The 16,378-nt window shown below is 39.2% G+C and overlaps 1 protein-coding gene across 1 annotated transcript in view; it reads right to left on the minus strand.

The window, feature by feature from the left end:
* LOC132401346 (dynein axonemal heavy chain 6-like) overlaps positions 1-16,378 on the minus strand; it is a 545,526-nt gene that overhangs the window by 515,103 nt on the left and 14,045 nt on the right. Inside the window, exons 2-3 of the mRNA XM_059983475.1 lie at positions 8,487-8,584; positions 7,978-8,086 (exon numbers count right to left, since the gene is read on the minus strand). Coding sequence (XP_059839458.1) covers positions 7,978-8,052 — 75 coding nt within the window. The 5' untranslated portion in view covers positions 8,053-8,086; positions 8,487-8,584. The remainder of the gene's footprint in view (positions 1-7,977; positions 8,087-8,486; positions 8,585-16,378) is intronic.

Genomic DNA, 16,378 nt, shown 5'->3' on the forward strand with positions numbered 1-16,378 from the left:
CAAGGAATGTTTGATAGCCCTGGGTCTGTACTCACTAGAATTTAGAAGGATGAGGGGGCATCTCATTGAAACATTTTGAATATTAAAAAGCCAGACAAAGTAGATGTGGAAAGATGTTTCCCATAGTGGGAGAGTCTAGGACAAGAGCGCACAGTTTCAGAATAGAGGGGTGTCCATTTAAAACAGAGATGCGGAGAAATTTCTTTAGCCAAAGGGTGGTAAATTGGTGGAATTTGTTACCACATGCAGCTATGGAGGCCAGGTCGTCGGGTGTATTTAAGGCAGATATTGATAGATTCTTGATTGGACACGGCCTCAAAGGTTATGGGAAGAAGTCCGAGGAGGAGAAAAAAGGATCAGCCATGATTGAATAGTAGAGCAGACTTGATGGGCCAAATGGTCTAATTCTGTTCATATGTTTTATGGTCTTATTTGATAAAGACCTCCACCAGGGCCCTTTCTTCTTCCACCATCCTCCTTTGAATTGAATGACTCATCTCTTGAAATTCAGACCCTTTCCATCAACTATGAATCACAGATCAGGAGTAATTTAATTTAATTTACTTAAGTGATACAGCAAGGTAATGAGTATGACAGCATATACTCCACTTGCCTAGTTAAGTGCAGCTCCAACAATTCTCAAAATAATCTCCTGAAGAAACTCAGTGGGTTAAGCAGCATAGAGTATACTTATTTAGAGATACAGCATAGTAACAGACCTTTCCAGCTTAACGAACCCACACTGCCCATTTACACCCATGCGACCAATTAACCTACTAACTTCTGTGTCTTTGGAATGTGGGAGAAAACCAAAGTGCCAGGAGGAAACCGACAGGAGAATGGGGAGAACATACAAACTCCCTACAGACAGCAGTAGAATTGAGCCCATGTCACTGGCGCTATAACAGCATTACACTAATTGTTAAACTATAGTGCCGCCCTAATCTGTGGAGAGAAAGGAAATGTTGATGGCTTAGATCAAAACCCTGCATCAGGACACAAAACCTACAGTGGATTGTTTGTTGCTCCAGCATCTATCATCTCTTGTGTCTCCAACAGTTTTTAAGACATTTAATATCAACAAAGGCAAAGCAGCCCATTTCATTGCCACTTTATACTCATTTACTCCCTTCACCACTGGCACTCAGTGGCTGCCACCTACAAAATACACTGCAGTTACTCACCCAGGCAATCCCAGCAGTACATCCCAAACCTGTGAAGGAGAACAAGGGTTTCAAATCCACTACGTTTATTCCCCTCCAAGTTGCACACCTTCCTGACTTGGAAATATACAGCAGATCCTTTATCATCATTGAGTCTAAATCTTAGAACTTTCTTCCCAACAACACTATGGGAGCAGCAGAAGGACTGTTGTGCTTCAAGAAGGCAGTTCAACTCCACCTTCTCTGAGACAATTAAGAGAGGGCAATATACAGTATGTTGGTCTTACTAACAAAGGCCAATTTTGAAAAATATATACATAGGAAAAAAAGACAGTCACCAGAAAGATTGGAAGATTATGTAAATTATACTGCTGCTAGAAAAATAAATTATACCAAAAGTGTTTCATTTTCACTACTTAAGGGGATGGATTAGATAAAAATGCAAATTAATGTTAAATAAACTAGAAATTTTTAACTGGCTTAGAAGTCCAAAACAGTGATTGAAAGCCACAAAATGCATAAGTAATCACTGATCCATCCAGAGCAACTGTGCAGACGGAGTCTTGCTTTTCACCTGCTGTGTTTGTAGGCTTGCAACAACAGATATTCAAGTTTCAACATGCTGTCAAGCAACATAATTATTCACTCTGAAACTGTCTTTCAGCTGAACACTGTGCATTGTGAAGGCAATCTGGTCAGTCCTGAGCCAAAAATGTACAACAATAAACTCCCCATCAAGGTACCAGGTTACTCCAATTCTGAGTTCTGCAAATGGCTCTGCATTTTCTTTGAAATAAATACTTGGCAGAGTTAAGGAAGCAGTCTTAAAAAACAAACACAAATGTAGAAAATAATATCTTAAAATACAAGTCTTCACTAGATTTTAACTGTCTCAACAATCAACTGAATTCATCGCATAATTATTAAAATATTGTAGCTATTTTCACATCATTGAAAACTAAAAAATTCATGAAAAATTGTCTTGGTGGTAGGAGACAGAGGGTAGTGGAATCTTGTATTTCATATTAGAAGCCTATGACCTGTGATGTGTCACAGGGATCGGTGCAGGGTTCACCTGTTCATCACCTATAGTTATGATTTGGATGAAATATAGATGGCATGGTTAGTAAGTTTTGGATGACACCAGAATTTATGGGTGATATGGAAAGTGATTTAAGATAACTACAGGATCTAGAAAGTGGCTCAAGGAATGGAACGGAACTCAAACAAATGTGAAGTGATGCACTTTGGTAACTTAATCCAGGGCAGGATTTACACAGTTAATGGCAGAGAATTGTGGAGTATTGTAGAATAGGCACCTGGCAGGGGAGGGTGTTGGGGGAAAGGTATATAATTCCTTGAAAATAATTACACAAGTCGATACACTTGCCTTCAGCAGTCAGAGCATTGAGTCACCAATCTGTATGTCACATTACAATTATATAACACATTGGTGATACCATATTTGAAGTACTGTGTGTAACTCTAATCACCCGACTACAGGAAGGATGCCATTAAGGGTTTTAAAAGATTCACAAGAATGGTCACAGTCTTTTTCCAAGGATAAGTTAAAAGTAGAGAGCATAGATTTAAGGTAAGATGGGAAAAAATAAAGGGAATGTGAGGGACAATTTTTTTCCACAAAAGGAGATGGGAATATGGAATAAGCTGCCTAAGAACGAGGTAGAAGCAGTTATAATTACAGTGTTTAAAAGGCATTTAGGCAGGAACATGGATTGGAAAGGTTTAGAGAGATTCAGGTCAAACACAAACAAATGGGACTAGCACCCGGTAGGCAACTTGTTCAGCATGGATGAGATGCACCAACGAGCCTGTTTCCGTGCTTTTGACTCTGTGACTCTGCTTCCATTCTCAAATGCACTCCCAATTAATTTATCAATAATTCTCTAATGAAAGATGGTTTTATTCACACAAGTCATTTAAGACAAGTTTCAAAAAAACCTTTTGATAACAACAAATGTAATTAATATTACTACAGAGAAGGCACTGGAGTAATCAAACAGTGAGATCAGATGCTCATTAGAACCTGTAATCTAAGACTCTAAAAGAGGTGGCTTCAGAGAGAGTAGATGCATTTCTAATGAGCTTTCAAAGCTCCTTATACTCTGGAACAGTCCCAACAAAATAGACGATACAATATACAACATCACAATATAAGGGAAAGAAATAAAAATGGAAAACTGTGAGCCAATTAACCTGACATCAACAACAAAATGCTGGAGTTCATAATTAAGTAATAAGGCACATAGAAAATATTATGATTTAGCCGCATCAGCATGATTTAGTGAAAGGAACATTTGACAATTTAATAACAAACAAGAGAAAATCCACAGATGCTGGAAATCCAAGTAACACACACAAAATGCCAGAGGAACTCAGCAGGCCAGGCAGCACCTAGGAAAAGTGCACAGTTGACATTTTGGGCTGAAACCCTTCAGCAGGACTGGCAAATGTCAAAACATTGACTGTACTCTTTTACAATTTAATAGGGTTTTTTGAATGCATAGATAGCAGAGTACAGTAAATCATGAGGAAATTGAATCTGGATTTTCAAAAGGGGTTGAATAAGGTTACGCATGAAACCAAGATTACATTAAAGTAAAACATCAATTATGTATGAGTGCACTGTTGAGGGTGTAGAGGAGACTTGCCGTACATTACCTGCAGTGGAATGTTTCAGCTATAAAGAGAGACTGGGTAGGCTGGATTTATTTTTCTTTGAGCTGGGAAGTCTGAGAGGGTAGAAATGTGCACAATTATAGGGTGGCAAGTCATAGGTGAGAAACTTTTCCCTTAGGCAAAAATGTTTATAACCAGAGAGCATAAATGTATGAGGCAGGAAATTTAGAGGAGATTTGAGGAAGACTTAACCACCCACTGGGTAAAATAAGTTCTGAACTACACTGCCTGAGGGGGCAATAATAACAGATAATATGGCAACATTTAAGAACTATTTAGATAAAGATTTGAAAGCCATGCCACTGAAGACAATGGGCAGAGTGTTGGGAATTTGGGATTAGAATAGCAATGTACTTAATGGCCAGCATGGACACAGTGCTGCACAGTGCTTTGACAAAAGTCTGATTCCATGTTGTGTAGCCCTTTTTTATTTGTCATCTATATCAACAATCCAGATGAAAATGTAGTTAACTTGAGCAACAAATTGGTGGATGACATCAAGATTGGGGACATATTGGACAGTGAGGAAGACTATCAAAGATTGCAGTGGGATCTAGACCAGCTGGAAAAATGAGCTGAAAAATGGCAGATGGAATGTAATGCAGACAAGTGTGAGATGTGGCACTTTGGGAGGACATACCAGGGTCATAAAGAAAGCTTTTGGCACATTGGCCTTCATAAATACAAGAAATGAACAGGAGTTGGGATGTTATGTTGAAGTTGTAAAAGATGTTGGTAAGATCTAATTTGAATTATAGTTTTATTCACCTAACTACAGGAAAGATGTCTGGCTTATAGGAGCAAGATAGATCAGCTGGTTGAGTGGTGCCATGACAATCTTGCACTCAATGTCAGTAAGACCAAGGAACTGATTGTGGACTTCAGGAAGGGGAAATCAAGGGGACACACACCTGTCCTCATCTAGGAATCAGCAGTGGAAAATGTGAGCAGTTTCAAGTTCCTAGGTGTCAACGTCCCTAAAGATCTATCCTGGGCCCAACATATTGATGCAATTACAGAGAAGGTACAACAGTAGCTATATTTGACAAGACTTGGAATGTCACTAAAGGCTCTCGCAAATTTCTACAGATGTATTGTGAGGAGCATTCTAACTGGCTGCATCACTGTCTGATATGTCTGCTTAGGATCAGGAAAAGCTGCAGAAAGTTGCAAGCTCAGACTGCTCCATCATGGGCACTAGCCTCCCCAGTATCAAGGACACCTTTAAAAGGTGATGCTTCAAAAAGGCAGCATCCATCATTAAGGAACCCTATCACCAGGACATGCCCTCTTCTCATTGCTTCAATCAAGGAGGTGGTACAGGAATCTGAAGACACACACTTAACATTTCAGGAACAGCTTCCTCCCCACCCAGTCTCCCACCCCACAATCAGATTTCTGAATGGACAATGAAACAATCCATGAACACTAACTCATTATTTTTGCATTACTTATTTACTTACTTTAATATATATACATTTTACTGTAATTTATACTTTTTATACTTTCACAGTATATGACAGTAACATTAAACCTGATTCTGAATAAAATTTAAAGAATGAAAAGAAAATTTAGAAAGGTGTTGCCAGGATTTGAGGACTTGAATAATAGGGAAAGGTTGAACGGGTTAGGGCTTTATTCCCTGGATCGTAGAAGAATAAGAGGAGATTTGTTAGAGGTATGTAAAATTATGAAAGGTAAAAATAGAGTAAATGCAACCTTTTGTCACTGAGGTTGGGAGATACTAGAACTAGAGGTCATGGGTCAAAGGTGAAAGGTGAAATGTTTAAGAGGAACATATGGGCAAATTTCTTCACTTAGAGTGTGTTGAGACTGCCAGCAGAAGTGGTATATGCAGGTTCAATTTCTGCATTTAAGAGAAATTTGGATAAATACATAGATGGCAGGGGTATGGAGGGCTATGGGCCAGTTGCAGGTCTATGGGACAAGGCAGATAATAGTTTGGTATGAACTAGATAGGTTGAAGGGCCTGTTTCTTTGCTGTGCTATAGCGTTCTATAACCCCATGAATCTATGATGCATAATCTTTTATAACAAAAACAAAAATTTTGTGATATTGATATTAGAAAGACTGTGGATTAGTTTATGGACAGAAAGCAGAGATTAGAGACAAATGAGTCATTTTCAGATTTGGAGGCTGTTACTACTGAATTGCCACTGAATGATAGTCTTGGGCTTTCAGCTATTCAAAATAATGACTCAGCCAAAGGGATTGGGTGTAACATTTTCAAGCTTGCTAAAGACACAAGGCTAGGACACAAAAAGACTGCAAGTATGTAAAGAAGTTTTTTGTGGACACAAGAAAATGGCAGAAAGAGTATAATCTGGGAAATAAGAACATAAGAACACCAGCACACAAAAATTAGGAGCAGGTGTCAGCCAATAAATCCTTCAATCCTGTTCCATCAATCATGGTTGATGTATTCTAGCCTCATCTCTTTTATGCCAGTTCCCAATAACTCTCAGTTCTTTAATCTTTTCAATATTTATCTACCTCCTTGAATATATTTTAAGATCTAGCCTCCACCAACCCCTGGGGCAGAGAATTCCACTGATTCACAGCTTTCTGAGAGAGGAAATTATAAGTACATCAAAAGACTGGTAGATTGCATTCAAAATATATTTTTAAAAGAGGATAACTAGGAAGAGGAAAGGACCACTCAAAAGCAAAGGAGAAAATTTATGCCTGGAACCAGAGAATGTGAGTGTATACTAAACAAGTAGCTCATATTGGAGAAAGACATGGAGGACAGTGAAATCAGGGAGGGATATGCTGATATTCCAGGGCACATTGATATATAAAAAAAGGGAGTGTTGAGTCTCTTGAAGAACATTAAGATCAATAAATCCACAAAGCCTGATGTAATGTATTCCAGGTTATTGAAAGAGATATTGCTAGGACTTCCACAGAGATCTTTGTATCCTCTTTAACCAAAGGTGAAGCCCCAGAGAATTGCAGACTAAAAATGGCAAATAAGGATCATCAAACAAATTATAAATGGTGATATATTATTCTGGCATCACCTCCCTTCCTTTCCAGTCATGAAGTAGGGTCTTGATACAATCTGACCTGCTGAGTTCCTCCAGCATTTTGTATGTACTACTTATAGATGGTGAGCCTTGCATCAGTGGTAGGAAAATTATTGGAGAAAGTTATGAGGAATAGGATTTACATGTACATGGACTTATTAGGCATATCCAGCATGACTTTGTGTCAGGAAGGTCATGTCTTACAATCCGGAAACACAAATAGATTAGGGTGATGAAGAAAGTATATGGCATGCTTAGTTTCATAGGTTGGGATCTTGAGTAGGAAAGTCAGAACGTCATTTTGCAACTGTATGAAACTTTGGGCAGGGCACATTTGGAGTATTGTGTGCAGTTCTCATCACCACACTATAGAATAGATGTGGAGGCTTTGCAGACTGCAGAGAGGATGTTCTACAGATGCTGTCTGGATTAGAGAGCATTGATCATGAGCAGAGGTTGGACAGACTTGGATTGTTTTTTCTGGGGCATTAGAGGCACAGGGGCAACACAATCAAAGTATATATTAAAAAATATAAGATGCATAGATAAGGTAGATAGATAGGCAGAGCCTTTATCCCAATATGTAAAGTACTAGAGGACATTTTAAGGAGGTGGAGAAAGTTTAAAGGAGAAACTTTCAAGAGGGCGGTAAACATCTGAAATATGCTGTTGAGGAAATGGTAGAAGAAGATATGATAGCCATTTAATGGACATTTAGATAGACTCATGAACAGTCAGGGAATTGGCAGGTACAGACTGCATAAAGAAAGACGTACAATTTAAACTGGCATCATGGTTGACATAGACATTATAAGCCTAAGGACCTGTTCCTGTGCTGTGCTGTTCTATGTATTAGTGACAGCTGAAATGCCAATCTCATATACAGTAAAATGAATGAAGCAGGAGTGTGGAAGAAACACTTAACCACCATTTTTACAGCTCCTACATATTCTATAAACTTTTTATTAACCTTTGTGTTCATTTGGTTACAAACAATATGCATCATACTATTCCATGATCTTGTCTCATATAACCAGTCAATTAACTTTCAATTTTAACTTACAGTAGATTTTTTAAATGCTCCTGGGCTCCTAGGTTTAGAGTATATGCGGTGTAAAAGATCTTCTGGAGGCTGCATGTTTATTACACAGTCCGTGGCTTTGTCGAAATACCTAGAAAATAATCCAAAAATCAATTCTCAGAGATTGCCCCACAAACCACTCTTATCCCTCCATCAACATGGAGCTTTCACACACGCAGATTCCAATGCACAAAGAAAATGGTTACCAGGTAAAGTTTGAAAATAATAAACATCAACTCCCACTTTCTTTTGTCTATGTTCTCATTTTCCACCTGCTCCCATTCACTCACTGACCAGAAAATCTTGTTTACAGCTTATCCCCATGGTCACCTTGATTTTATCCTTTCAGGGACACTGCCATCCCACACTTGCCCTTCCTTTGTCTCCTTCCAATTGTAACAAGAGTCCAACATGACCTGCCAAGCATTTCCAGCATTTTCAGGTTAAAATTGATGTATTTCTAAGTAAGATTTGAAAAGAAAGTCACCCACCTCTTTCATTGTCTTTCTAAACTGCAGGTTTGGGAGTTTCTGTCAATGAAGCCTTGGTAAATAACTGCAGTCTATTTTTTAGGTGTCGGACAAAAACACTGTTGAAAGAAGTTAATATTTAGAGCTGTGGGTAAAAATGTAGCAGGGTGGAGCAACAGGAAGTCATTTAGCAATTCATGCTCTATTCATTAAAATCATAGTTAATCTCTTACCTCTATACTATTTACCTGTACTTATTTCATATTCCTTGATTCTCTGAAGATCAAAACATTTATCCATCTGTCTCAGCAACTAACTTTTTGTTGACACAAAGTACACTGCAGATGCTGTGGTCAAATCAAGACATACTGTTACAAAGGTGCCACAACTCTGAGGGGCCAAAGGGTACAAAGTAGCCCCCTCCTTTTTGAGAATTGCAAGATCGCTATTAATTCGAGTCTGGGACCCAGGAAATGAGAGAGAGACACGCAGGATCCTCAAGGTTTGGAATGTATCCTGGGCCTCCAAAAGACAAAGCCACGGATGACGGCCATTGTCTCTGGGAGACAGAATTGTGTATTGAGTACTGTCCTATTCATTGAAGCCCTCAGGGAATGACCATAGTGGGCTGGTAGAGGGATGGCTCCATCCCAACCTGATTGACATCTGAGACCCCGTGAGTAAGGATAAAAGAAGGTCTGGGGAACAACCCCTTTAGACGCACCAGGAGAAACGCTAGAAATCCCGTGACAGCGTTTAATAGCGACAGCCGGTGGGGCCCGCGTGCATCCTTTCCCGTTGCCTGGAATTGGCAGGACTGACCACGGAAGAACGGCTTAGCTAAAAGGAAAAGGACACCAACGACATTTCGAAGGATCGACATCATAAAAAAGGAAACTCTGGCAAGTTCCAAAATCTCTCTCTCTTGACTCCAACCAAAGGCTGCAGCCTGAATGAACTAAAGTGACTTTTATATTTCCATCGGACAATACATTATCCCCTAGACAACGATAGAGCTATTATTGATTATTATTATACCCGCACCTTTTGATCTAGTATTGACGACGTATAGTATCTATATGTTTGCATTGATATTATTTTTGTGTATTTTTACCAATAAATACTGTTAAAATAGTACCATCAGACTTCAACAGACCTCTCTATCTTTGCTGGTAAGTGACCCAGTTACAGGGTACGTAACAGTACAAAAAAGCTGGATGAACTCAGCAGGTCGGTTGCTGCCTGACCTGCTGAGCACATCCAGCTTTTTTGTACGTCTTAACCTTTTGTTGATACTGGTAGATAGAGTATCAATCAAGTTGTCATGGTTGGTATTAATGTTTGAATTGCACTCATCCAGGCAAATGGAAAATAGCATTTCTCACTCCTAGGAGATGGTGGAAACAATATAAAATATCAGGAAGAGAATCATAAACTGCAGAGTAACTGGCTTCTTGCCTATTCTTATACCACAGTATCTAGTGCAATCAGGTTTCTAACAGGATTTGCAAATCATGATTTTTCAATTCTCTCTGCAGATATTGCCTAACCTGTTGAGTAGAGTCAGAGTCAAACAACAGAGATACAGGTCCTTTAGCCTAACCAGTCCACACTAACCCAGGTACCCATCCAAGCTAGTCCTGTGCTTAGCCCATTCCCCTCTAAATCTTCCTATCCATGTACCTGTCCAAGTGCCTTTTAATGGTGTTCATGTATCCACGTGTACTTCCTATCTTTTCTGGCTTAGACTCTAATTTACAGAATTTTACATTCACCCAGGCTTCATTTTTTTTCTCCTGTATGAGGAAGGAACTCATAAGATCACATAGGGAGCCCATTTGGATCATCAGGTTCACCATCAAGGCCATAATGGACCAGATCTATTCCATCTCAAACTCTTATTCAATGAACACCAATATTCAACAAAATTTGAAGGTTTCAAACTCAAATTTATTTTCTTTGATAAGTTCAAAGCCCCTGTCTCACTTCTTAATTTTGGCCTACGCCAATAACCTGTTTCACATTTTGATGGCTCCAGGGTGACCAGCAAAAAGTGCACATTCAGTTACTCTAATCAGGGGTTCCCAACCTTTTTTTATGCCATGAACCAATATCATTAAGCAAGGGGTCCATGAACCTCAGACTGGGAACCCCTGCTCTAAATAAATATGCAACTACCCCGACTCCAATCAATTCCCCAGTTATCTACTTGCTCTACAAAGAGAAATTTTCTCCTGATTTTTCATGCTTGCTGAACCTAATTTACAGTGTCAGTTATGGTTCAGATACTCTCATTACTGAATGCCCTCCTTCTGTCCTGTATGATTTTATATGATTATAGTTATCACAACTGATCCACAAGTTACTTGGTGAGCAAACAGGAAAACGGGGTGACCAATCAAAGGAAGAAAAGGGTTATTCAACTGAATGACCTTTTGATATTTACAAATATTCTTACAATGGCAGATCAAGAGCAATTCATCTCAGGGTAACTGCAAGAATCCTTTTGTACAATATGTATTTCCTGAAAATCCCTCTGTCTATATTAAAAAATAGAATTAAGTCAGCTGGGCATTACAGAACCCAAGTGCACAAGGGATGTTTCAGTAGTCCTTTGGGTTTTACAAACTATTTTGCTGCAGCTGAACAGATTCCCTCAGCTCTTTACTCATAAAAAAACAGCCTCTGCAAAATTCATTATCAACAAATAACAAAATTTTGCTTCTGATGATATTCAGATATCATGCTTTTTAAAGGAAAGAGACCCCATGAAAACACAATGGACTATATGTTAAAAGGGGCTTCAAGATGGCTGAAGTTGATCTGTTCAGTGTTTTTATTCATTATATCTTAAAAATAGCAACTATGCTGTTTAACAGATATAAAGGATAGGTTATATCTGATGAACTATTTGTTCTACCATATTACTGCTGTCAAAGACAATGCTCAGTGCTGTAAGTGCAACCCTACATATCTCAATATTGCTATTGCCCAAAACCATGCCCAATTCTAGATGCCTCTAAAACTATACTTTCAAATGATAATGGATTGATAACATAAAGACTGAAATAATAACTCAATGATACTGAAAGGCCTAAATAGAGTGGGTGTGGAAAATGTTTCCATTCGTGGGAGAGTTTATGATCCAAGGGCACAACATCAGAGTAAAGGACGTCTTTTTAAAATGAAACCATGTTAACCTAACCCATTGAAAGGGCATATAGGACCATTGATTAAATTACATCAATTTAAATCCACGTAGCTTAACAGGTAAAACAGACTATCTGAGGATGTAGATTGCCTCTAATGACTGTGACATGTGGCCATAAGAGACATAGTTGAGGGAAGGGCAGGATACAGGATCCCGATACTATAGGTGAGACAGAGAACAGGTAAGAATGGAGGTGTTGTCTTTCTGATAAGGCAAGACTTAACAACTGTGCTTACAGAGGATATTCTTGAGGGATTATCTAACAAGGCCATTTGGGTAGAACTTAGTAATAAGAAGGGGGCAGGACTATCACAAAGTTGTACTCACATCTACTATGTTGTTCTTTGAGGGATTGATCATAGCTAGAATTAATCCTGGACCCACTGCAATTTGCCTACTGGCACAATAGGTCTATAGCAGATGATATCTCACTGGCTCTCCACTCAGCCTTGGACCATCTGGACAACAGCAATACCAACATCTGGCAGCTATTTATTGACTAAAGTTCAGTGTTCAACACTATCATACCCTCAGTACTAATCAACAAGCTTCAAAATCTGGGCCTTTGTACCTCCTTCTGTAATAGGTTCCTAGATGTCCTCTCTAGGAGACCACTGTCAGGTTGGAATGGTAATAACATCTGCTCCTTGCTGACAATCAACACCAGTGAACCTCAGGATATGTGTTTAGCCCACTGCTCTACTCTCTCTACCCCCACAACTATAAATTTGCTCTACACCCACAACTATAAATTTGCCAATGACACAACTATCGTTACTGTAGTGTTCTCGCTCGGGTGTAACGGAACGACGAGCTAAACACCGAGTTAAACCTTTGTCAATAACAACAGGATCACAGTAAGATTAACCGTTTACTGTTCACTCTTCCACATTGACGTATGGTGAAAAAGCGTTGATTTCACGATGTTTCTGGTGCGTAGAGAGAAAACTTTGCTGGCGCTGCTCGCGCTCGCACATGTCTCTTCCCCCCACCTTTCAGTTTTTCCCAAACCGGTATTTTCCCACAGGACGAGGCGAAACAGGATGTGATGTCATCGCATGCTGCGATCTCTCGCAGACAACTTTAAACAATCCTAACTTTAACTAGAATGCTAACAAATGAATTACTAAGCGAAAATATTATAAACTAAATAACTGCCATAAAGGCAGCACAGTTACCATAACTTTTGATGATGAGGAGGAGGTGTACAGCAGTGAGGTAGATCAGCTGGTTGAGTGGCATTGCAGCAGCAACCTTGCACTCAACGTTAGTAAGACCAAGGAATTGATTGAGGACTTCATGAAGGGAAAGTGGAGGGAACACATACAGGTCCTAATTGAAGGATTAGCAGTGGAAAGGGTCAGTACTTTCAAGTTCTTGGGTATCAATATTTCTGAAAATCTAACCTGGGCCCAGCATATTGATGTAATTACAAAGAATGCATGTCAGCAGCTATATTTCATCAGGAGTTTGAGGAGACCAGGTATGACACCAGCAAATTTCTACAGCTGCACTGTGAAGAACATTCTGAATGGTTACATTACCATCTGGTATGGAGGGGCCACTGCAACTCTACAACTCAAGTTCCTGGTATTATTTATTTAGTTAACTATTAGTTAAGCCTATCATCCCTTCTGAGGTATAGGCTTCTGACAGTAGCATGCCAGAGTCCTCTGTTCTGGTCCAGTCTTTTGTTATCCCCATGTGTAGCCCATCTTCTTGGTATATCCTTTCTCTCCCAGGAATGATGTCTTAGGTGTTCTGTTCGCATTTCTGTAGCACTGGGTTTTTACTGGATGGAGCTGTTAGCCTCATGCCCTATCCTCCTCATTTGCAGCCAGCTTGGGACTGTCCATGGCAGAGTTATTATTATTTAATTACTGCTTTATTTTTTATTATCATTATTTTTTGTATTTGCACAGTTTGTCTTCTCTTGCATTGGTTTCTTGTCACTCCTTATATGTGTGTAGTTTTTCATTGATTCTATTGTATTTCTTTATTCTACTGTGAATGCCTGCAAGAAAATAAATCTCAGGGTAGTCTTTGGTGACATACACATTCTTTGATAATAAATTTACTTTGAACTTTGAACATTGATCTGTGAAGTTTGCACAGGATCAGAAAAAGCTGCAGAGGGTTGCAAACTCAACTAACTTCTTCATGGGCACTAGCCTCTCTTGCATTGAGGACATCTTCAAAAGGTGATGCCTCAAAAAGGTGGCATCCATTATTAAGAACCCTCATCACCCAAGACAAGCTCTCTTCTCATTGCTACCAAGAGGAGGGAGGTACAGAAACCTGAAGACACACACACATTTTAGGAACAGCTTCATCCCATCCACTATCAGATTGGTTAGATAGTGAAATTGATAATGAAATAATCCACACACAACAATACTATTTTTGCTTATTTAATTAAATTTAGGGATATGTTACTGTAATTTATATTTTTTATGTATTGCACTGTACTGCTGCCACAAAACAGTAAATTTCATTACATATGTCAGAGACATTAAACCTGATCATGATTCTGCAATGGTAATCTGGGTGGGCTACATTATAGACCCCCTTCTCCACCCCCCCCCCCAAAGCCAGCAGGAGCTTGAGGAGTGGATGTGTTGAGAAATTGCACATAGTTGTAGAGTAGTGCTGCTAGGAGATTTCAACTTCTTTTGTATCAGCTGAGCCATCAAGAATGCAAATGGTCTGGATGGGGCAGACTTTGTACAGTGCATCCAAGGCAATTTCCTCACATAACAGAGAAACCTACTTGGGAGGAGCAATACTGGACCTCCTCGAGAACAAGGCAGGCCAAGTAATTGAAGTGACAATTGAGGAGTACTTTGTATCCAGTAACCACAAATTTATTCGTTTTAAAAAGGTTATGGAAAAAGGTCCACAGGTTAAAATTCTGAGCTGAAGCAGGACCAAATTTGAGAGCATTGGGCAAGATCTAGCTGGGGTAACTCCATTTAGACAAAGGAGCAGTTGGCAACCGGGTGGCTTTTATTAGTGCCATATCAAGAGTCCAGGGGCAGCAAGGTCCCATTAGAATGAAGGGTAGACATACAAAGTTTAGGGGAACACTGGTTAACAAGAGGTATCAAGGCTCTGGCAGGAAAAAGAAGGAAGCATACATCATCCTTCGGCGGCTGGGTACAATTGAATCCCCTGTGTATTTTGAACTCTGTCTCTTTGTATACAGCAGGGGAAACATTTTTACATTTCAAAAAGCATAAACCTCCAACTCTAACTCGAATCTTTCAAAGGAGACATAAGAGACTGCAGATGCTGGAATCTGGAGCAACTCTTGCAGCCACTGATACTGACACTGAAAGTTCAGTATAAATCTAGAATTCATATATGCTGAGAGGGTGATCACAAGTAGCTGCCAGCAGCAGATCTAGGAGCTAGTTATATAGAGCTTGTGTGGTTCTTTGTGATTCCATGTATTTCTGCTTAGTGTTCCAGTTCCCTCCTACATTGCAAATGCACACTTGTTGTATAATTGGCTCCCGTAGATTATCCCGAGTGCAAGTAACAGGCAAAAAAAAAGTTGAGGAATGGTATGTCCCTATGCAAGGGAACAAAGAAAAAGGAAAAAAGTAAACAATTAACAGACAGGGAAAGAAGGAAAGGGGTAAGGCTGCTCATGCCATTGTCTTATTTGGCAGATATCATGATCCTGATGAGTTAAGTGACCTCCTTCTACATCATAATGTATCATAATACATCATAAAATAGCTGGGAACAAAAAAAAGCATAAGCCCTGTACAGGTATCAGCTCACCAGAGGACAAGGTTGCAGACAGATTCTCTCTATAGAGAACTCAAATAAGGACTTTAATAGAACAATATTAAAAAGATGATTGCTGGATATGTGCCACAAAGAGCGTGTTGCATTAGAAAGCCGAGAAGAAATGTTATATTCAGCATTACAGACAATGGAAGAGTCCTGCTAGGTTTAAACACTGCACATTAGTGGTGAATACCAAAGCACTGAAGCTAAAGCTAAATTGCTAGATGAAACCTTAATTTTCTACAGAATCCATTGTGCTTATTTCCAGCAAAGGCTGTCCCAGGCACACTAAAGCACTGTTTGCAGATCAAAACCGTGTCAGATGTGATTCACAGAGAAAGTGTGCACAAGTTCATCAGACACCATTTTGGTCTACAAATAATGAAATAGAAAGGCCTAATTTTGCTCCCACCAAATATTATTGGGACTAAAAGTGTTAAATTTTGAGTTATGAATTTACAGCTTGGCCCATAATTTATTTTTAAAAACACGCCTGTGAGCCAATTTAATTGTTTAAAATTATTAGAAGCTATGTGGTGAAGAGGCTAGAAACATTTCCTCTTAGTGTAGAACTTGGGAACAGAAAATGAGACAGCCTATTCAGATTGATATCAAGAAATGCATCTTAATTCAAGAGGTGATAGAAACCATTTATTTCTGTTGGATTATGATGTGAAAGTCACTGGAGTCAAATGGATAGACTTAAGACACAAATCAACCATGTCCTAATAGAAAGACAAAGCAGACTATATGCATTAAAACACAAAAATACAACTGCAGATGCTGTGGATCAAAGAACACGTACACAACGCTGGAAGAACTCTGCAGGTCAGGCAGCATCCGTGAGAAAAGAGTATAATCCTTGTCAGAAGGGATTAGTAGCTTTTATTTATAACATGATTAT

This window comes from Hypanus sabinus, chromosome 10, assembly GCF_030144855.1.
Source record: "Hypanus sabinus isolate sHypSab1 chromosome 10, sHypSab1.hap1, whole genome shotgun sequence".
Classification (NCBI taxonomy): Eukaryota; Metazoa; Chordata; class Chondrichthyes; order Myliobatiformes; family Dasyatidae; genus Hypanus; species Hypanus sabinus.